Below are 24,033 nucleotides of genomic sequence, written 5' to 3' on the forward strand. Positions count from 1 at the left end.
TAAAATTTATCACACCAAAAAATGAATTTATTTCGGTTACAGCTAACCCGAGAAATGAATTATTCGAGTCCAACAACAGACAAATTCCTTTCCTCAGGAGAAACATGGAATAGTTCCCTTTCATCTTCGACCTTAGGACTCTCTACAACATCTTCGTCCCTTCCTTCTCTCGACTTAAATTTTCCGAGAAGTTTAGGATCGTCTTCAATTCATTCAACATCATCATTAAGGTCAACAGGTGAAATATGCTGATATTGATTTATTATCTCAAATTCTTTCATAAATATAAAAACATAATAATAAACTTGGATTTTTAATTAGGTTCACTGTCATCATCTACAGATTTTACAAGTAGCAGAACTAATTTTATGTCGACGAATCCGTTAGGATCTTCAAAGACAACTGGTTCTACTAGCAGTTTGTCACTTCATTCATCTTCGCTGTTAGATACGACGTCGCATGAAATTGATCGTATATTAGCTAGAATTGATCAAGATAATCGAATATTAGCAGAATTAGAAAAATCTAGAGCAACCGTGGGTGAGTACCTACGCAATAAAAGTTATTCAGGTTATCCTTATCACCTTTCCACATATTGACTGTAGCAGATAAGTACGATACAAATTCAACTCTGTGAAGTTTGTTTCGTTATTATACCTTACAAGTGCTCTATAATATAAATAATATCTATGATATTCGATTGAATTATGTTTTGAAATATCTTTCTTTAGGTTCTCCCGTATCATCGGCTAATATCGAACGACTTCGAGCTCATATCGAAGAAGATAACAAGCAGTTGGAAGACCTGACTCAGCCTCTGTTTCCTTTAAGTAGGACTTTTTTAAAGATTATATATATTTTTTAAATATATTTTTATTGGCATCGATTATGGATCGAAATACTTAATTAGTATTACTAACAATATTCATTTTATAGAAATTTATTTTACTCACAAAGAAATCTGACACTTACACAATAGAACGACTTTTTAATCTAGAATCAATAATTTTTTGATTACTTTTTCTTAATAGTAACAAACATAGAATACATTAATTTTAAGCTTTATAAATGAATTTAACCACGTTCTACATACCAAGAAATTTAAGGGGTGCAAAGCGAAAATACTATAAAAATTTTAAAATAAAAACAAAGTACTTTCGAAGATGCTAATTTTCTAAAGTCCTATCACCTATCATACAATTCCATACAAAACAAATTCCTTCATTTTAGCCTTTTCTTTTCTCTATCTTCTGTGCTGCCGCTGTTGGATGATTAAAAAGAGCCATCATATTCATCACCAGCTATTGACCAATTATTGCATGAGCCCCATCGAATGAAACAAATGTATTATCAGCTGTCTAGACACAGATCTCCGATGAGTAAGTAAATCACGCAAATCACCCCTTATCACCAATTTTCTGCACACGTACCTTTGTAGTCCTTTTAAGTTAGTAGAACAATCCAAAATCTGCAATCTGCATGTGACAAAGCATTCTCCAAGCACCTAACCTGTCGTTGTGGCCACAGTAGAAATTTTAGCATGCTGATGCGCTTAATTCCTGTTTTGTTCCCTCGTTTATTGTACAATGGCTAAGGCTTTGAGTAGTTGGCACAAAATTCATTTAGTATTCAGCTTTAAAATAGATAAAACTGAATTAAATGTCTTAGTAAATTTCTGCTTTGCACAGTAGAAGCTTTAGTAAACTTATATGTAAATTTAATAACTAAAAAAAAATCATAAAATTTTAATAATTGTAGCTAAAATAGTTTAAATTTTAAAATTAACAAACTTTTAATACAATTTTTTTTTTTTTAAATAGTTCTTTTTGGAACTATACTCGTTTCTCAAATTTATATATTATTCTTTCTTTCTTTTTCAGAGCAATCGGTTACTGTGCAGCATTTGAATCAGTTAATGGAAAAGTTAGAACAGGATAATAAGATTTTAGCCGAACTAGACCGTAAGAGAGCTAATATTGGTGAGTGTTCAAGAGATTTCCATGAATTCGATTTATCGAAAATTCTTTAAAAGTTTTATAATAGTTTTGATAAAAGAGTGGATGACAAAATGGAAAACTTTTACTCTTTAGGAATCAGTCCAGGATCAGTTTTTACTCCAATGACTAGCCAGGTAACGGTACCGACCATAAATGCTCCTGGAAGTAATCTTTTGTCAATGACGCCGTCCAGCAGTACGTGCAGCACACCACTTCCTACAAACACTTCGTTATTGCCGAATGTACCCACTTTTGGGGGAACTACAATGCCCACTATGTTTAACGCTCAAATAGCCAATACTTTACCATATAATGTGCCATCGATAATACAACCTACAATAACTCAAACATTTAACAGAGACGAAAATGGTAAACACGCTCTCAATTTTTTCTTTGTATAATCTGATCAATTTATAAATTTGTGGAATTTTTATCGATAGCTATTACTACAGAAGACATCTTGAGAGCGGTCGACTATATAGATTTGCCTGGAAGAGGTCGATGCAAGATTTATATAGCGCGTTATAGTTATGATCCACTGAAACAGTCTCCTAATGACAACCCCGAAGCAGAATTATCATTGAATGCTGGAGATTATTTAATCATTACTGGAGAAATGGATGAGGTAACGAATCATTTGGGAAAAAATGCAATAATGTAGCTCCAATGCTTATTTCTTATTTCTTGTTAGGATGGCTTCTTCAGCGGGGAGTTATTGGATGGCAGAAAAGGTTTAGTTCCCTCCAATTTCGTGGAAAAATTGACAGGTTAGTAGTTAAAATAATTTTTAAATCGATGACAGAATAAATAGATTTTAAGTAATTATCTTAGAAATATTTTAAGATATTCAAATATCCGCTGTTTCTCCCTGTTGATACATATGTTGAACTGGTCTCAAATGAACATGGCATAAAAAATACAAATAAAAAAAATAGCGAAAAAAGTTGGCAGAAAGCCTGAATACAAGAATTATGTAATGAATTCTACACTTGTCTTTCACAAATCTAAATGCTTCATTTATTTTATTATAGCGACGTGTTCTATAAACGCAATGTTATTTTTTAAACAAAAACTAGAGAAATTCGACATTTTAAAATGTCAAAGTCAAAATATGTTAATTTGTCTAATAGCTATTTTCAGAAAAATGGAATTATTTTAAGAGGGATTTGCAGATTGTCTGGAATGTTTCAAGGCCAATTTATTTTTCAAGTTGAGCATTTTAAAAAATTTTTTCATAATTTAGATTATTCGGGAAACGAAATTTGATATGATTAATTATAGAAACAATTCCATCGACTCGAAAACCCGAAGAAATTAAATTTAGTTGGTCTCGACTGATAGAAATGAAGATAAATTCTAGGCAGGAAAGTTGGATCGATGCTCTGATTAGGAATTTCATTTTAAAAGATGTCTTGATAGAAGCTTAATGGGTAACTTATACCGACGCATTTAGAAAGTTTTGAAAAATGTTTTATTCGAAGAAAAATGACATATTTCCCTCTTTTATAGAGGTGATAATCCAAAATGCATATTTTATGATACGTTAGCTTTTTCGGGAAAGCACCGTTAGTTTAAAATAAGAAGTCAATACGCAATTACAATATTTGAAAGTTTTCATTAAGCGAACAGAAGCATAAAATGAAGCAGTGACAGTTTGGTAAAATACAAAAATAGAAAATTGACATTTTAAAAAAATGCAACGTAAATTAGCGTGACGGAAAACGAGTCCCGAAACGTTACTTAAAATTACTTTTAATTATAAATATATGCAGGTATTCAATATATAATACAGAAAAAACGCGTGATAATTATGTTATAATCTCCAATTTTATGGGCATGACAGATTTAACAATTTATATAAATCAACGGTACTAATTTCTCGCGTTATAAAATTTACACATTCTAGAATTTAAAAATATTTCAGGTGAAAAACAGGTATTTAATAAGTCGTGACACTTTTGTACATTAATACACGTAATTTTAAGTTTTACATAAATTCGATTTAATCACGGCAGAAAAGTTTTTAGAAATACTTTGAATTTTAATGGAAATTTAATACTATAGAGAATAACCATAAACATAGCAAGTGTAACAATTAGCATGAATTACTATATAATTAAATAAGCATGGAGTATTGTATTATATCAAGATATAATAATAGAATAGAGTGTACGCCCAAATGTAATTATCAATAACAACTCAGCTTTAGACTTACAACTCGTATTAAATAACCATGACTATACTTATTATCAACAGATGTAAATTTTCCTAGTGTCAATTTATCATTCGTGTCGTTTATGGCTTAGTTCGTGTAGACCAGGATTGGTAACCAGCGTCCAAAATGGGCGAAATAATGATAATGGATTAAAAATAGACTTTTAGGAACTATAATTACATTGCACTCTTAAATTATGCTTATTGCTGGCTACCTAGGGCTGTCCATAAATTACGTAACGTAGATATGGGTGGGTGAGTATGCAGGTAATCGTTACGATCCATTAAAGCGTTAGTAAAGGGGGTGTTTACAAAAACGTTACCGTAACGTTTTTGTAAATATTCCCCACCCCCTTGTAATGCATCGTAACAATCACTTGTATATCCATTCATGTATATGTTACGTAATTTATGAACAGCCCTTTCGAAAAATAATTTAGAGTCAAAAGACCTCGGCAACGCGCCGATCTTGTTGACTGAACTTAATGCAATTTTAAAAACAAGTTACCTTGATTAGTTCGGTTAATGGCTGTCTAAAATTCTTTGCAGTTTTAGGCCGGTGGCTTAATACAGAAGAAAGACAATGACAGTTTTTTCGACGTCCGCGGGACCTGATAATTGCTTGTTAAAAGCTTCAAGTGTAATAACTTATTAGCTTTGAATTTAAAACAGCTATTTAACAAAGCACTGTAAACCACACGTAACAACATAGAGCGTAGTGATGAGAAACGTTCCACTACCGGTGATTTAATTACCATTACTGAAAAGTCACCGCCAGTGACATATTTCAATATTGGTAATTTTTGTACCGCGGTAAAGGACCAAGCATAAAAATATCACTCGTAGTTAGAAACAAGACCGTATGGGGCCCGGATTTAGAGTAGTCACCTTTTGCCGTTTGGTTTTTGAACAAATAAAATATGAATTTTTCTTTATTAATAAAATGTAGTCTTATTATTTTTATTTTGTTAGTAAAAATAACGTTAATTTTATAGGGTTCAGAATCACTACGGGCTCAGGGAAAAATCCTCAGCTCCCCTAACGACGGGCCTGGACTTATATAATTGGTAGAATATAGATCACGTGTCGTAGCTGAAACTTTGATTCCGATTGGCTACGTGATAGTGAAACCGCGATCATAGTTACTAACCAACGTGACATCGGAAAATCACCGGATCTCTAGTATAGCACGTTCTCTGTTAGACACTTGCGACCTCCAGCGTTTTATTCAATAGTTACTCAGACTTTAAAAAAAAAAAAAAAAAAAAACATAAAATAATTTTAATGTATAAAGTAAAACCTAATAAATTCAACATTTTTAATATATTGCTTACGAACAATGTCGTCAAAATGAAACACGTGATAATACAGTCACGTGACAAAATATAATTTTTCTATAAATGTAAACGTCACAAATATATTTAACGCTTTACAGTCTTTAAACGAATATAGCCTACAGCTTAAGGCGTTTAATTTAAGATACAAATTATCGTACAATGCAAAACATTCTAATAATAGACCACGTGACGTTACTTCTGGTCACGTGGCCGATCGAAAATCGTTAATAAATCGGCATCTCGAAATATAATAAAATTTTTTATAGTTTTCTGCACGTCTAGAGGTCACGAGGTTTAATTTGAAACCTCATTTGCTGAATTTGATCAATGGGAAGTGCATGAACTATGTGACTGTTAGCTTTTAAGTGTAGTCCCACAGATGTGCGTGTATGCAAAACACACAACACGAAATTTATAAAAATATAAAGTATATATAAACGATAATCGCTTATCAGGTTAAAAAAAAATTGAATCTACTTGCAGTTTATATTTTATTGATTTCATCTAAATATAAATTTAATGAATTTAAATTCTTAACCTTTGATTATAACTTTAACGACTCGAATGAGGATACAATCAATGAGCGAAGGTTATATAGAAAAAAATATTATACACGAATTAAATTGAAGGTTTAAATAATATAATAAAATAAGTTTAGTGTCGTGTATACAATAACGTGATCTGAATAGTTAAATCCTTACTATACAAGACATGCAAAATGTTGGTAAAATTAATCCTTGTCCACAGCGCTATCATTTACAATTTTTGTGTAAACATATATATATATATATTTCTCTGTCAGAAATTGTTTACAATTTTTAGATATTTTTTTTAAATGAAATTTGCATAAACATGTAATAGTATATTGCACTTCCCTCAGGTGAAGATCTGTTCGATTTTCAAGCAACCGTCATTTATGGTAATAGAGATTCTGATGATAGCAGCGCAAGTTATACTTTCGCACCTGATCTGGACTTATCAGGGAGTGACGATTTTCATGTGTTACCGCCAGGTGAGTAGTTGCCTCTATCAGCTACACTGCACGCAAAGCAAATGTGTAGTGTATCGGAAACCTGCTTTATACCTCTACAGTAGTCTAGCAGATAGGTAATGCTGGTCTTTAAGTTCATAATTATCATTACACTAAATCTATGATCGATGCCCGCGTTCTGATTATTCAGAACGTTAAAAAAAAGAAAAAACTTATTACAAAACGTGTGGCTCGAATGCGATCCAGGAGAATTTTTGGTAAGCACAACCCGAAATATTTACTAATATTTTAATGAAAAATAACCAGTAAAGTAAGTGTCTGTAAATGTTACTTCACTACATTACTCCAGAGATTAACGATAAAGTTAACTTCAAGATAGTGGTTTTTGTTATGACGGTATGTTGACCTGAAAATTGATCTGTGTCATGTCTAAAATATATTACTTGAAAGTATTGTTTATATAAGAAAAATAAATATGATTTTATTTTATAATATAAAGGGAAAAAATACATGGTATAAGAAATATTGTTTAAATTTAAGATATGGAAAAAAATGTGATACATATTTATTATAAAAATTTAATTGTTTTTAAAATTGTGTAATTAAAATTGTTTAAATTCATTAAACAGAAGATTTCCATCGGATGAATGATTACATAGATCTTGAAGATATACAAGAAGTTGATGAGGAAAATTTATCTGATTTTGAAAGAGAGGGAGAAGGACTAGGTAAATTGCTTTATAATTATAAACAATAATGATTGTTTTAAATTGTAATTTGCTGTCTGTCATCATCAAAATAGTTCCTCCACCTCCTCAACGACTCATATTAGAAAGACAATTAAATAAAAGTATTTTAATTGGCTGGCTTCCTCCTGAAACTAATGTAAGCACAATAGATACATATCATGTTTATGTGGATGGAGTTTTAAAGGCTAGTGTCAAAGCCACAGAAAGAACGAGGGCATTAGTTGAAGGTGTAGATTCGTTACAGGTAAAATAAAATAATTTTGATTTATAAAAAAAAATTTAATTCTGATAATAAGAATTTCTTAATTTCAGCCACATAGAATAAGTGTTCGGTCAGTTGCACCAACAGGCCATCATTCTCAAGATGCGGCATGCACAATTGTTGTTGGAAAAGGTACAATTTCTATAAATTATTTTATTTTTAATAATGATATAATTATTTTCAGTATGACAAATTAGTAGATTATAAGCAACAAATATAATAATTTGGTTATTTTCTTAGATTATCAGAATGTTCCTATTGCTATTTTTACATTGTTTATTTTATACTAATGTATCAATACAAATTGATAATCACAACTTTTACTGATTAATTAAATTTTATAATTGATTTTATTGATGTTTAGTGAAAACCAATTTTTAAAAGAAGTAAATGCTTTTCAATAATTCAATATCAACTAAAGATATGATGAAATACAGTGATTCAAAAAGGGTTTTATAACTTTAAAGAACATAGAATTTTAATTAGAAGATTAACAGAATCAATTGTGGCATTAATTTATACCAATATATATCATGTTTCATCTCAAACAGTCATTTTGATTTCATGTGAGCTATGTTTGTGATACAACAGACTTTCCATCCGAATTCAATTTCTTGCCAAACTCCACACAGCATTTCTATTGTCACTTTGGTAACTATGATAGAGATTCAAGAATAAACACTAGATCTTTCATGAAACCTCAGAAAAAAAACCAAGAGGTATCAAATCTGGAAAACAAGGTGGCCATGCTATTGCCCTATCAGCCAATTCACTGATGTGAGAAATATTTATTGAGGAAAATTTGGATATCAGCTTCTGAAGATTTCATTAAAGATCTAGTGTTTATTCCTCCCTTGCCTGCAAATCTTGCCAAGTTCAAAACTTTAATCACCATCACAATTACTGAAGTGATAGCAGGTACTGCTTCAAGTTTGAGAATAAATTGAATTCGGGTGAAGTTTGTCATATCACCAATGTAGTTCACATGAAATCAAAATGACTACTTGAGTAAAACTTGTGTTTTGTTATAAATTAATGTCTCAATCAATTCTGTAAATCTTCTGATTAAAGTTCTATATACTTTCAAAGCTGTAAAGTCGTTTCCAAATATCTTGTATTTTATTTGGGACATTTTAAATAAAGTTTTATTGATATGTTGGAAAAAATGCATCTGTGGCCGCCAGCGCCAGAGATCCCGAATACTGCCTGGCAACACTTGCCAACGAGTTGGCTGGCAACTTGTAGAAAAGAAGCGCGAAAGTTTGCGGGTTTTTGCCTGGATGTTGGCCGAGGATGTCGGTGACAGTTCTCACCTTTTTAATAAAGTTTTTTTGTTACTGTTCGTGTTTGTCTGCTTAGTTCTAAAGATCAGTAGGATCGAATGACAAACATCATAAAAAATTTTATTCAAAAGTTTTGATAAGTAAATTTTAAGCATTATTAGATTCTTTATACATTTCATGCTATGTAATTTAATATATTGTATACTTTGCATTAAAAATGAATCATAAGGTCAAGTGTATTAAATTATTCCAATTTATTTATTATTGCTATAGTCTTAGCTCTAGTTTTACACAAATCATAAGCATAAATTAAAAATAAAATAGTAATCAATTTTAAGAAATTAAATGATTCTTAAATTCCATCTTTATTAATCATAAAAATAAATGTAATTAATTTCTATTTAAAGATTAGCATAATTTTTATGTTTACAAAAATGATTTTGATCAATTTTGTTATTAAATTTATATATAGATCCAAAATTCATTACTAAAAATAATCTGCTAAATCAAATTTAATATTCAGATTTAAAAAAAAAATGATTCTTTGTTGATATTAGATGTTCCATTGGCTCCAGCTGTGTTAAAGCTTCCAATATTACTTCAACTTCTGCAATTATTAGTTGGTTACCTAGCAACAGTAATTTCCAGCACGTTGTGGCCGTTAATAGTGTAGAACTAAGATCTGTGAAGCCTGGAACTTTCAGACATACAATATCAGGTTGGTGAATTTTATCAAAATATTACCTAATTATAAGTGAAAAAACATACTATTTAACATAATTGTTTATTGTGAAATCGTGTAGTATTAAACTTTTCTCTAGTAATTAAATTACCATATGGTAGTTTCTTGTTAGTTTAATATGTTTGTTTAATTATTATTATTAATTTTTAAAATTTATAATTATTGAATATATTATAGAATTACAATTGCTGTGTGCTATAATTATTCTTAAAATAAATTGTGTATGTAATATATGTATAAATATTATTTTAAACTTTTTAAATATTAAAATTTTAATTAAAATTTAAATTATTATATCCTATTTTAAAGTTTGTTTATTATTAAAGAATTTAATTTACTTTACTTTAAATAAATTCAGATAGACAATAATCACTTTTGAATATTTAAAGAATAATAATAATGTTTTTTTTTTAAATGGTAAAAAAAGTTCTTAAGAATTACATTAGTATTACATATCATAAAATATTTATGACAGAGGTGTTATAATAATTTTTTCACATATTCTTATAAAACAAAATGCTCATAAAAATTGATAATTTTCACATGAAATTTCACTTGAAATTAATACTTCATATTATTAACCTTATTATTAATGTAAAAAAAGCAATTATTCTTTCAATTATATTTTAAGTAAGAATTATTTATTGCAACATCATCACAAAGCTGGGCTACAATTTTTAATCATATTTTAATTTGAAAATTAATCAAGATCTCTGGTCCCTAAACTTTCTGTATCTGGTCTCGATTTTCATCTAATTCTGCTCTCAAGATTAAGAAAGAACAGATGTAGAATCTATTGTTCTGCAATTTGAAAACTGCAGCCCAATAATTATTTACAAAGAAACTATTTACAGAAATTTTGAAAAAAGAACATAAATGAACATAAATTTTATTTTTATATATATTTCCAAATAATGATTCATTTTATGACATTAAAATGTATTTTAATAAAAAAATATAGTATTTAGTTGTAGAAATATTTAAAAATTATAAATATAAATAATATAAATTAAATAAAATTTAAAAATGGAATTAAATATTATATCTAGTAAGTATAACAATTCACTTCAAAACATAAATTTCAATTATTTTAGAAAATTTTCATTCTGCTTTAAAATACTAATTTATTCTTTTTGACTATTTATATGTTATATTCTGTTCATGAATAACTAATCAGTATAATGAAACTAATAAAATATTTGTTATATAAAATAAAAACTACATAAATATATTATAATGTTTAATTACAATTGTTCATGTTCAAAATTAACCTTCTCAAAGTTTTCATACTGTTCTAAAACATTAAAATATGCTAGTCTCAACAATGTAAACACTTTATAAAACTAAAAGAAAAATTTTATGATAGTAATAAAAATAGAAAATAAAATATAATGAAAATATATTTTTCTTAATAAAAAACTGATTAACAACAAGACGATAAAAATTTTTATTTTAAATTTTATAATAAAAATCTTCTAGAAGCTTTTTAACTTAGTTTCTTACAGTTTTGTGTTTATATATGCTTTTATGTTGTTGTATATGTTTATTATATTTATATACATGAACCACAACACACAAACACAAAAAGTATATTATTCTCATTGCACATGAGAATCCTTAGTAAAAGAGATTACAAAATAAATCAGATGTTTATGTGGAAGTATATTGGTTAGGGAAATACATTTATGATCTATGAATTGTCACCTACACAGGCAATCTGTGAATATTGATTGATTGTAATGAATCTTTCTCTCATGCATGAAAATTACTAGTGACAGCAGAAAAGAGAGAGAATAGAAAGATTTCATGAATGTGATTTATACTGTACAAGCGTAATGATTTATACAAAATAATAAATTTTGAGTTTTACTTATTCTCATGATGATTATTGATTTAGTAATTTATTTTCTTAAATTATTTAAAGCTGCAGTGCAGCAAACTTTATATTGTAATTATTAAATAAGTGAAAGTTATAAACAGTGAACTTAAGTTCATTTAACAAATATAAGCTATAAAAACCATAAAACAAGACTTTTTACAATAAAATTGATTTTATTTTTGATAAACAAAATGTAATTAATAATGTAATTTTTATAAATGTGATAAACAAAGATTATTTATTTTTTTATAAATACGTTCTAAAAAAGGAACATACTGCATTTATAAGATGCATTTATTACAAAATGATTTTCTGATATTTCTGAAAAATAATTAATATTTCATGTAATATTCAAAAAATACTTCAAATGATAAATAATCAAACTTTGAACAATTAAAGTTTTTTATATATATACATATTTCTGTTTAAATATTGTTTTAGAATTAATATAAAAATTAATATGCAATATTTCCTAAAAACTTTTAAATATGAAATTAGGAATTAATTTTATAATGATTTTCCCATTTCATTTCATGAATATTGTTAATTAATAGAGTAATAAAAAATTCTGTAAGCTTTTTGCTTATTAAAAGTTTATTAATGAAAATTCATCATATATTAAAAAGAATATCACGTTTTTAACTGAAAACTTAATTAAAACAAAATCATGTTTATTTAAATCTTTTATCAGTCTTTTGATATCTTTATCTCATTACTAGGGTTGTCAGGTACAACTGGATTAAAGGATACTTAAAAATGATTAATGTTACCACTCTTCCCATCCCACCTCAAAAAAGTAAAATTTAATGATCTTTTAGTTAATAACTAAACATTTTGTTTATAATTTTTAGATTTTGATTTAAAAATTATAGTTTTTATATTGACTATAAATATTTTCAAATTTTCATTTTAATTTAGAATTTAAAATATTTAGTGACAAACTATAGCTTTCTATGGGATAGCATTATAGGATTGGGATAAGGAATGGTGATCTGGCAAGAGGAATGCCTCCTAGGAGGACTTTCTTCTATGAGAAACTAGCCCCTATTTAGGTGTTATCATGTGAAGAAAACCCGAAAACTCTTCATGGCAGCCTATTGGTGAGGTGTGAACCCACAAACAACTACTAGTGCAGGCATGGCTAACAGTTTTTGCCCCAGGGCCAAATTGAAAAGAAAACTCTTTTCATGGGCCAAACAAAATATTAAAATTAAGAAATGTTAAATACAAAACCAATTCATTTAAATAAATAAATGTTTAAATATATTAGTATTACATTTCTAGCAAAGCACACAAATTACTTAGTTAAATTGAATATCACCTGTATATAGTGTTGCCACCTTTACAACACTGCTGACCTGGACGGCAGGTCAGGTTCGTTTGAACAGAAGTTCCTGATGAATGCACAATGTCATTTTACAATGCGAAGAATAATGTGCATGTCGGTTCTAAATCAGTTACAGTTAGGGACTAGGACTTGCGTTTGAGTAACATGTGTAACCTAAATTAAGAAAGAACAGCTAATTTAGCTTCATAGAACAAGTAAAAAATAGCAAGAATTAAAAAAAAAAAAAAAGTCGACAGGATTTCTACGAAATTCCCAGGCAAAATTAATAGTTCACCCGGACAGTGAGTCAATTCCCAGACTGTCCGGGTGAAAACCGGACGGGTGGTAACACTACCTGTATATCTTGAATTATTGTCTAACATACATTATTTTATGATAAATATTAAATTTAAAATAATATCATTTTTTTTAATTCTGGCACTATCACACAGACAAGTACAAAAGTTGTAAATCTCTACAATAGAATTTAAAAAAAAAAAAAAAAAAGAAGTATTGCGAATCCATTCAATCAATTATTGGAAGTTAAGTAGCTAATATTGAAAGATTAATCGTGTGCCGCATAAATTCACTAAGCGGGCTGAATCTGGCCCGCAGGCCGTATGTTGGCCATGCCTGTACTAGTGTTTGATGGTTTTATCCACTTGGCCACTGGTAGGCAGCTTTCTGTAGGGAAGGATACAATGGCATATTTAAAAATATGGCACATCTAGACCTACAATATGCAGGTTTCCCCAAATTAATAGTGCCATTTTTGCACTAATTGCACCTTTCTATTTTATAATTGTATTTCTGCAATAATTGTATTTTTACAGATTTTTAAATATCAAAAAGAGCAAAGGGCACTGCTACTGAAAACTCATCATTAGTACTACCACTCTGTTCATGCAAAATATATTCATATATTAAAACTACTCAGCTCTGATACATCTTATTTTGCACTAATTCTTTTATGAATTGTTTCTACATAAAATTATTTTTTCATTATTTTATTGTTGTTGTTGTTATTTTGAATTTTGTACCCCGAAGCCTTGTGCCTCTAGGCTATGTTGCCACCTTTTCAAAATTGCTGATCTGGATGGCAGGTCAGGTTTGTTCGAACAGAAGTCCCTGACGCATGCGCAATGTTATTTTACCATGTGAAGAATAACGTGCATGCCAGTTCTAAACCAGTTAGGGACTTGTGTAGGAGCATCTTAAATTAAGAAATAACTTAACAACTTAGCTTTAAAAAAAAAGATCAACAGGGGTTTTGATGTACGTCGGCATAAGATGGTGAATTAACATTTGGTGAGAGTGTGAAGTCTTTCACTGTTAAAATAAAGTAAATTTATAAAAATATTTGCTAGTACTTTGTGAAATTATGATAAAATAATTTCTACAAAATCCTGGACAAAATTAATTGTTAACCCGGACAATGATTAAAAACTGGACTGTCCGGGTGAAAACCGGATGGGTGGCAACACTACTCTACGCCCAAGTCAAATGAGCCTAATGGGAATATTTGCCACTGGAAGGATATGGATATAAGGATCTAAAACTAAACAATATATCTTCCTTACATTTTCCAGCAACACTATTAGAAAACAATTAATTATAAATAAATTAATATTTATTAATTATTAAATTTAATAAGAGATGGTGCCTAACATACTTCTAGGCCAAATTACATAGATTTAATTATTAGTAGTAGGAATTAATATAGCCCAATCTAATCCAGTATCTATAATAGCTATAATGTCACTATTTAGCTTGGAGATATTTATCTTTGTAGAAAACCAATGTTTTTTGGTCTCATTTAGGGGTCTGCTTCAGGTTTTACAGTATTCCAATTGAACATTCTAACATTTAAAATGACTTTTTTAAAATATTATAACATAATTAACAAAATTAAATAAGAGTATACATAGAACTATATCAATAATAATTAAAATGAAATTAAAATTGAAATAGTTTACTGCATATTCAAGTTTGGAACACACAGTAAATCATTAAATTGGAATTGTATATAACCTGAACCAGGTCCCTAAACAAGGCCAAAAATGTATGTTTTCTAATAGTGTTGCTGGAAATCATAAGAAAGGTGTTGTATTATTTAGTCTTAAAAAAGTTCCAGTTTTGGAAGATTTGTTGCATATAAAGATCTGTCACTGCCATTACAAAATGCATTGAAAAATGAAAATAAAGGATAGATTGCATCTTTTCTTGTTTCAATAAAGGATAAGGACAGTTTAACCAAAATAAAAGATCTTCCTTTGAAATAAAGAACATCTGACAACTCTACAGTTTTGGCATTAAAAATGACAAAATATGAAAATTATACATTATATATGGTAAAGTAAATAGCATTTTTTAATTATACCAAACAATTAAATTTTATCAATAATTAAGATGTAATGTTCATTTATAAAAATTTATCAGATTTCTTCTTGTAATAATTCATAAAATTCACTAATAATAATAATAATTAGTGAAACTTTGCATCGTGTTTGTATAAAATAAAGCTTAGCATCAAATAAAATTTATTTTAAGAAATGTTTTCAGAATTGATCATTAACTTATATTGTCTTTCATTTTTAAATAATAATATTTTAACAAATAACTTTGAATCCTGTTCAGTGTTCAGCAGGCTTATCATAAAACATCATAAAATTTGACAGTGTTATCATATTGTCATAATATTTCATATACTTGTCATGCATGAAAAGTTGTAAAATTTAATTTAATATTTATTATTAAAAATGACAGAATTTTATTTTGATAAATTATTACTATCAAAGTTAATTAATCAATTATGACAGATATATATTTTTCATCATGAGATATTTTGCAGCTTTGCTTTTTCTAGACTTTAATTAAGTGTAACATGTAAAATAAAAAAAATAATGTTAATTAAATGAATTTTTATTACTTAGTGGTGTATTTTAACTAATAATTACAGTAATTTTAAAAATACTTTTTAGTATATAAATATCAAGCAACACTTAATAGAAATATTTGATAAATTATAACTTACTTTATTTAAAATATATCGTGTAACTATTAAAAATCTATTTATGCATAATTTCATGCATATTCAATTATTTTTTACAATTTATTTAATCAATCAATTATAAGAACAGTAATTTTAGGTACATTTCTACAATACTTTTCAAAAATAAATTATCACTTTATTGAAAAATGGTATTTCTTTAGTATTTTTTAAAACACAACTTTTATTTTTCTATATTATTCTGAATTGCTTAAAAACTTATATTTGATATGTTTTAAAATAGATAATTGTCATATGTATCATTATTTAAGCAATATAAAATTTCAATAAATTTTATTATGAATATTTGTTTCAGAATGATATAATTTCTTAAATTTTTTTGTTTTGTTTTTAATCAAGTCAATTCTGATAAAATATTAAATATTTATGAAATAATTCTTCACTATATCAAAGTTATTTATCTGTAAGATTGTTTACAATAGGTTTTCTGTAAACTGAGAAAAAATTTTATTATGTATTGAAATATAACATTAAATAAATAAAGCAGAGTAAATGATGATTAATATTTAATTTATATAAACTTTCATCAAATTAAATTTTTGTAATTTTCTGTATTCTAATCACTTTGATCATAATTCTATTTATTGGAAAAATTTAACAAAAAATTCTTTTAATAATATTAACATTAACATATCTAATACATATTTGTTTTATTTTTCCATAGAAAAATATATTTTGGTAAGTTATTCTTGTAAAATATCTGACAAGCTGACAGTTTAAATTTCAAGTAGAATAGTTTGTTTAAAATTGATACTGAATTATCTATAGAATATTCTTAAATTTTGTACAAAAAAATTATTATACCTATTATTTTGCAAATTCCAAATAAGATTTCTCACTAATTTTAGTTCATGGAGAATTTGGATTATTAATACTGTACTTATTAATTTCAGAATATTAGATAACCATTATAGTTATCTATTACTATCTTATTATTAAAATCTGATATATAAATTTTAACCAAAGAAATAGTCTATAAAAACAAAATTTAATATACAGTAGAACACTGATTATCCAAGGTATTGTGGACCAATGCTAACTTGGATAACTGAAAACTCAGATAAAGTGTGTGTCCATGTCTGTTTTGGGTTAAAAATTATGAATATAAAAAATTTATAGGATATTACTTTTTAAGAGTTTACACTTTAGTGAATTTAATCATATATAACAGGGTTCTCCAACTTATGGCATCTAAGGCCTCTGAAGCATGGTTATCTGGCCTACACAGCTTATTTTCACCAATGTTTATGTTATGTTTTATCATCAACATTTGAATTAATTTTTCAAGTTTATATGCATTGAACTAACTAGAATTAATAGATCTTGCTACACATGATTTTTTTATAACAACCTATTTAAGTAAGGTAATTTGCTACATTTTTACTAATCTCTGCCAGAAGAGAATTTTAAGTCTTAGAAAGTTTTTGCTTCTATGTATTATATACTGTATTTCATTTTCAGAAAGGTTTGTTTGCAAACCTTTCTGAAAATGAAATACAGTTATATAAAATCAAAATAGCAAATATCATCATCCCATGAATATCCAAAACGAGTTTTATATTATGTGCCACAAAATTTATCTAACATTCTTTCAAAAAAGAAGTTGCAAATTTTACATTGATTTATGTTCATTGTTATTCAGAAATAAAAATTCTTAATCTTATCTTTAACTGTATCTTTCATACCTGGCCCCACATGGTCCTCCTTAGAAAAAGGTTGGAGACCTCTGATATATAAGAACAACACTTTTTACATCATTTATTATACAGCTAATAGGTACAATAGTTTTAAGAATAAAAATATGTACTATTGTAGCTGCATTTTAATATGAATGGTTTATCTGAGATTGAAGTTAACTGATAAAAAAAAAGGTAACATGTATTACAAAATTATTTGTTTTTGTTATCATTTTAAATTTTTTTAAAAGTTCATTAGAATTAAGAAAAAGAAATAAATCAAATCATAATATATTACATCTAAAATAACTTAGAGTTAATTTAATAAGAAATTTTTAAAAGTTTATAAACTAATAATTATTTTGATATTATTAATAATTTACTAATTCAGGTCTTGCACCAAATACTACATATCGTGTCTCCGTAAGAGCAAAACCAGGTAGACTTCTTTATAATGATGAAAAAAATCCAAGGAAATTAGAAATGCTGACGACATACGTAGATTTTAAAACTCTTCCTAAAGGTAAAAATTTGTAATAATTTTATTAATATTTGCTTTAATGAGTTTTAATAAAGAAATATTACCTTTACTATCAATTCAAATACTTCCTAATAAGAGAATAAACTTTTAAATATTGATTACTAAGAATAAATATGTTTTTAATCAACATATTTTCCTTATACATATTAAGATACCTGGAAAATAAATTCATATTTAATAGCCGAAAAGTACATTTTTGGTACAGACAAAACAAAAACATTTGAAAAATTACTAGATTCAAACTAAGCAGTTTACTATCAAAACATTGAACATCCTTTTAATTTCCATATACTGGTAATATAAAAAATATGAATAAAACAAGTAGAAAAATAAATGAGTAATTATATTTATAATTTTTTGATTAAGCAGCATATACAAATAGTTTCAATTCAAAAACTTTTTTATTTTTTTTTACAATAAAACAATTATTATTTTCATGGATTTATAATTTTAAAAAAATTTTTGATTTCATTGAAAAATATATAAGAATGACAACAGCATAATGTTCCATAAAATTTAACTAAGAAAAGCATTATGTTTTCTTAGTTATATCTTAAAATTTTTTAATTGAAAAAGGCATAAAAATCAAACAGCAAAAATAGGTTAAAACTATACTTGATAATGAAAAAGTTACAAGAAAACTAGAAAAAGCTTATCCAGCAAGTACTTCTTTTCCAGCAAAAGTTTTTAATGTAGTGATAAATCTTTTCAGCTTAACTCATAGGCTGACATCAGACCTATGAATGTTTTACAAAAATTACAAAAGGCAAGAAATGACTAACCCCATAAACAACAACAATAAAAAAATAAAATACACATGATAAGAAAACAAACAAAACAATCAATAAAACTGAACATCAGTGTTCATTATAAAGATTCTTTTTACATGCCAACTTAAAATACCTAAAATCACAAAATAAAAGAAATTTAAAATTAGACATAGCATTTATGTTACATAGGTTAAAAGATTGCCTAGATAAAAAATGACAAAATTATTGTGACATCATCACAATGCTAGGTTGCAATTTTTAATCATATATACTTAATTAAATTTAACTTCATCAAAACTATAACTTTATGCGACTCTATATATACTTAATTTATTTAATGTAGAATATGGGCTCTTGATTTTAGTAGTGTCTTGCCCCTGTACATCATACTTTTCCTGATAACAATAGTCATGCCATTCATCTAGCTAAAACCATTTTGGAGAAAATTTTTGAATTGAAATAATGTGACTTCCAGTCCAAACCAGAAGTAATTATATAGTTAGTCAGGGCCTCCTGCCCCTAAGATTTCCATATCTTAATTTCAACTTTCATCTATCTAACTCCATTCTTGAGATTAAGGAGGGATGAATAGACAGATGCTAGTGGGAATTTGCAAGGTATTTATCAAGGGAATTATAAGTATGCAATTGCATACCTATAAATTCCCACTACCAATGGCTTTTTTTACATCTTAATTGGAATGCAATTTGAAAATTGCATCCCAATTAAGATGTGAAAAAGGCAGTGCACATCTAAGAGCAAATAACTCTGAATTTAAAAAATCATTAAAATATTTTGTAAAATAAAATTCTATCAAAATAAGTTGATTCTGATAATATTAGACAACTGATAACAATAACTGTGATTACAATAATGCCGAATTTCCAAAGTCAATGTTGTCCAACAGGTATTCTGCCATTCTTAAATTAATGTTACAATAGTGATTGATTTTAGGAACATGCAAACACCTATGTTTTCCTTATGTTTGAGCTACTGAAAAAAATCAGTTCTTTGAGTTGTACCATCTAATCTGTGTAATCTTTGATGTTTTGTTCAGATCATGTCATAATGTATAGTGATCAAGATACATGTTTCTAAAGATAATGTAAGATCACAACAAATTTGAACTTTATCATTGTAAATATTGTACCAATAATGTACAAACTATAGTTGAAACATTGCATTTAGGAACTCAGCATACTTTGCACTTACTGTATTATTGTTTATTACAGAATTTAAAGAAAATCTATTTTATATTTCTGTAAAAAGTCAAACTTGATAGAATCTCTATATATAGTTAGGATCAAGATATTCATTCTTAATACAAGTTTTAATTTTAAAATATTTACCGTATTTTACGGACTATAAGATGCACTTTTTTCTTCGAAAAATTGCCTCCAAAATTCAGGTGCGTCTTATAGTCCGTAGTGTTTTATAGGTATTTTTTTTAAAAAATTGCTTAAAAATTAAGGTGCGTCTTATAGTCTGTAAAATACAGTAAATAGTTTATTAAAAAAAAAGAAATTAATGCATTTTAATTGGTAAATATTTTTTATTATTGATTATTTATTTTAATAAAATTTATAAACATTTTTCTTCAAAATTTTTAAAACTTATCAGAGAATAGTAATTGAATGGATTATTACAAAGAATATTATTGAAATGAATTGGATAGTCAATAATTAAAATTTGTATTAAGCAAGTGCTTTTAGTTACTGAATACATTAATGATGACATTTATTATAAATATCTCATATTAATTTAAAAATAATGTTTGAGTTTAGTGAATGTGATTTTAAAATAAAAATCTGAGCTCACTGAATTCATATTAGCCAAAACTGTGATGTAAAAGTGATTTAGAATGATGATTAATGAAAAAAAATTTTTTTGGGATATATATTTATAACAAGAAGTTTCCAAAAGTATTAAATTTGGATATAGAGCAATTTAAATTTTATCAGACTAATATATATATACAACTAAGATGCATACCAGGATCTTGCAGGCCAGGAGTTGATCATGACTGGTCTAAATTATTAAATTTAATTCAAAATTAATGTAATCAATAAGTTTAGTGATGACAGCCTAACTGTCTGCCTTTTAGTCTAGATTATATTGTATTTATTATATTAATTTAGTCAAATTCTAGCCCAAAAGTTAATCCAGCAAATATAGTTTTTTGCCAAATTATAATTTTAGTTAATTAAAATTTACATTTTTATATTTTTAGGACTTCCTGATCCCCCATTAAATATTCAAATAGAAGCTGGACCTCAGGATGGAACATTATTAGTAACTTGGCTTCCTGTTAGTGTTAATACAAGTGCCACAAATGCAGCTCCTGTTACTGGGTATGCAGTTTTTGCAGGTGGGAAAAAAATAGCAGAAATAGACAGCCCATCAGGTAAATTAATACTATACTATAAAAGCATCGATTTTCATTAATATAGAAAACTTTTAGTTATTTATTTTACTATTATAATTTAGGTGATCATGCATTATTAGATATGACAATTTTACAGCCTTTTGACCGTAAAAGTGTTACTGTACGCACAAAATCAGGGGAAAATATGTCTTCTGATTCCATGCCTTGTGTTATACCAATAGATTTACTTAGAGCACATGCAAAGGTAAGAAAGATTAATATTACAGACTAATAAATGTATTTTTTAAAACATATTAAAAGACAGCTTAAATTTCCTTTTAAAATAATTTTTATAAATATCTTGAAAAAACAAAAATATAAGCATTTAAATTTTTTATTTTTCTTAAAACATTAAAACAATAACATTATTATAATTCACTGGCTGATATTATTCACTCTTCTTGCTAATTTATAGTTGAGTTGCTGCTATTGCTAACTTCTCACTGCATGAGTTAAATCTCACATTCTATATCAGCAGTGATTACAGTATTCACAAGTAATTTATTTTGGCATGTATGTTCATTTGTTTTAAAATAAATTATTAAATTTAAAGTTATACAAAATTATAAACAAATATAAATATATTTATGTTTTGAATTCTCAGAATTATAATGTAGCATCTCAAAAACTATGGCACAGTTTAATAATAGCAAAATATTTAAATTATATATTAGTTATTTAAGAAAGTTTTTATTTGATTTTGTTTTAATTGATATATTAATATAGGTTTAAAAACTGGGAAATTCTTAAAATTTATTATTTTAGCAACTTAAAAGCATGTCTAAGTAAAAGACTTAAAGTCTATTTTGTTATACGTTATTCTATATACCAATATGCATTTTTCCTCCTTGGTTAACGGTAACAGAGCATGGTATTCGCTAACAAGAATGAGGAACGAAGCAAACGTGAGAGGCGAGGCTCTAGTTCCGATTCTGAATCGGACACAGAGCTAGCTGAACTTCTGAACCATGTGACACGCAGGGCTCAAGCTTTTGATCCCGTTGACTTATCTCCATTTGGGTCACAGGTAGAATTCCTGAGGTGAATTGGGTGGTCGTAAGCCTGTCGTAAACCTCTCCCAATAGTTGTGTCTATAATGAAAAACTAGAATACCTGAAAATAAGTTATAAAAATTATTAAAACATATATTTAAAAAAATTCTTCCAAACTTATTTCTGTATTTAATGTACAATCTATTACAGAATAATTTACATGCTTATATACCATAAAAACATACATATTGATATGGATAAAATTGAAATTGCTAGTCAAATAAATAAAATACTTGTCAGTGAATAATAATATACAATGAATATAATGCATATTTGAATATATAATGCAGTTTATTCTAATGTTGGAAATTTGCAAAATATAATAATAATAAATTTATTAGTCATATTAGGCCATAGCCTGTTATTACAGGGTGTTATTACATTGTATTCACATTAATCATAACAATAATAATATCATTTAGTATCATCAGTTCATCTTATTACATTCATTAGTTGAATCAGATCAAGTACTTATAACTTTAAAGAGGTTGATTACAAAAAGTTTTTCCATAATTGTATAGTTTGTAAATCATTACAGAATTTGCATCATGAAATAAACGATACATTTGATTTTCTTCTTTAAAAAAATTTAGTTGGTTTAAATTTGCTTTGTTTCTTAGTTTGTGTCTCTTTTTACACTCACAAAACATGTGATATTTGGTAAATAAATCTTGGCATCTTGGACAGGTTATTTTAGAAAATTCGTAAATTCTATTGTTAGATTAACTACCAAAATGATTATAGTTAAGTTGAATAAAAAATTTCTTGATTGTAAATGCATATTAGATAACATATAATTATTATTAAAAGGGTAGTCCATAATATTATACCATTTAGGTTCTTTTCTCCTATGCATTTCTTCAATATCTTCAGCTAAGGTAATTTCTAATGTATTTTGGATTAGTTGCTTCCTTATTAAATTGCTAATTTCTGAATTTTCTAACAATGGAGTTATAGAAACTCCATATTCATTGACAATATTTCTCATTTGACTAATCCAGGAACTTTTTTGGGGATTTTGACAAGATTTTTTATACAGCAAGTGTAACAATTTTGTTGGTAGATTACCATTGTCTCTGATCTTATAAAGAAAGTCAATAAATCTTTTTACAAAAAAGGGAGTTAATTTGAATCTATTGAGTTCAATTCTAAGAGCATATCCAGCTATGTTATAGTCCAGAGTAAAAATTCTTTGAATGAATTTATTTTGGATTATTTCAAATTTTTTATATTTTGTTAGACTCCAAATTGGTGAGGCGTAGGCTATTGCATTAAGAATTATAGAAGTAAATAATCTAAAATGGCTGTATATGTTTTTTAGCTTAATTTGAGCAAAAAGTTTCACCATGTTATTAATCAGTCGATTAGATTTGTGAACAGTCTTCAGCAATTGCTTTTCAAAGGTTAGAGTGGGAGTCAGTAAAATTCCCAGAAATTTGACTTCTTGTGTTATCTTAAGTTGTACTTTATTCAAATAGAATGATGTACTTTTTTTAGCAAGTCTGGAATCATTTTGAAATATCATAATTGAAGATTTGCTCGGGTTAATAATTAATTTTAATCTATCAAAATATTCTTAAACTTTTCTGATTTTCCTACGGAGTCCTGCAGCTGTGGGTGCGACTATTACGATATCATCAGCATATGATCATATGATATGGAGTGAATTACTTGGCCATCTATATAGAAACCATTGTCTTCTATCTCAAAACATTCAT

At 27.1% G+C, this 24,033-nt stretch overlaps 2 protein-coding genes across 2 annotated transcripts in view; one reads left to right on the forward strand and one right to left on the reverse strand.

Moving 5' to 3' along the window:
- The window catches only part of LOC136985017 (RIMS-binding protein 2-like), an 81,395-nt gene that overhangs the window by 39,954 nt on the left and 17,408 nt on the right, over window positions 1-24,033 (forward strand). The window contains 18 exon segments of the mRNA XM_067282198.1: window positions 43-238; window positions 322-540; window positions 732-830; window positions 1,281-1,379; window positions 1,881-1,979; window positions 2,091-2,366; window positions 2,438-2,622; window positions 2,689-2,764; window positions 6,429-6,560; window positions 7,169-7,267; window positions 7,342-7,532; window positions 7,601-7,682; window positions 9,391-9,405; window positions 9,408-9,551; window positions 17,919-18,050; window positions 21,069-21,242; window positions 21,326-21,468; window positions 22,129-22,290. Of these exon segments, the coding sequence (XP_067138299.1) occupies window positions 43-238; window positions 322-540; window positions 732-830; window positions 1,281-1,379; window positions 1,881-1,979; window positions 2,091-2,366; window positions 2,438-2,622; window positions 2,689-2,764; window positions 6,429-6,560; window positions 7,169-7,267; window positions 7,342-7,532; window positions 7,601-7,682; window positions 9,391-9,405; window positions 9,408-9,551; window positions 17,919-18,050; window positions 21,069-21,242; window positions 21,326-21,468; window positions 22,129-22,290 (2,523 nt within the window).
- LOC136985029 (LYR motif-containing protein 9-like) overlaps window positions 21,582-24,033 on the reverse strand; it is a 48,061-nt gene continuing 45,609 nt past the window's right edge. Inside the window, exon 4 of the mRNA XM_067282219.1 lies at window positions 21,582-22,376. The gene's annotated coding sequence lies outside the window, so the exon portion shown is untranslated. The remainder of the gene's footprint in view (window positions 22,377-24,033) is intronic.

Source organism: Centruroides vittatus, unplaced genomic scaffold (genome assembly GCF_030686945.1).
Source record: "Centruroides vittatus isolate TY-2023 unplaced genomic scaffold, ASM3068694v2 contig_943, whole genome shotgun sequence".
Classification (NCBI taxonomy): Eukaryota; Metazoa; Arthropoda; class Arachnida; order Scorpiones; family Buthidae; genus Centruroides; species Centruroides vittatus.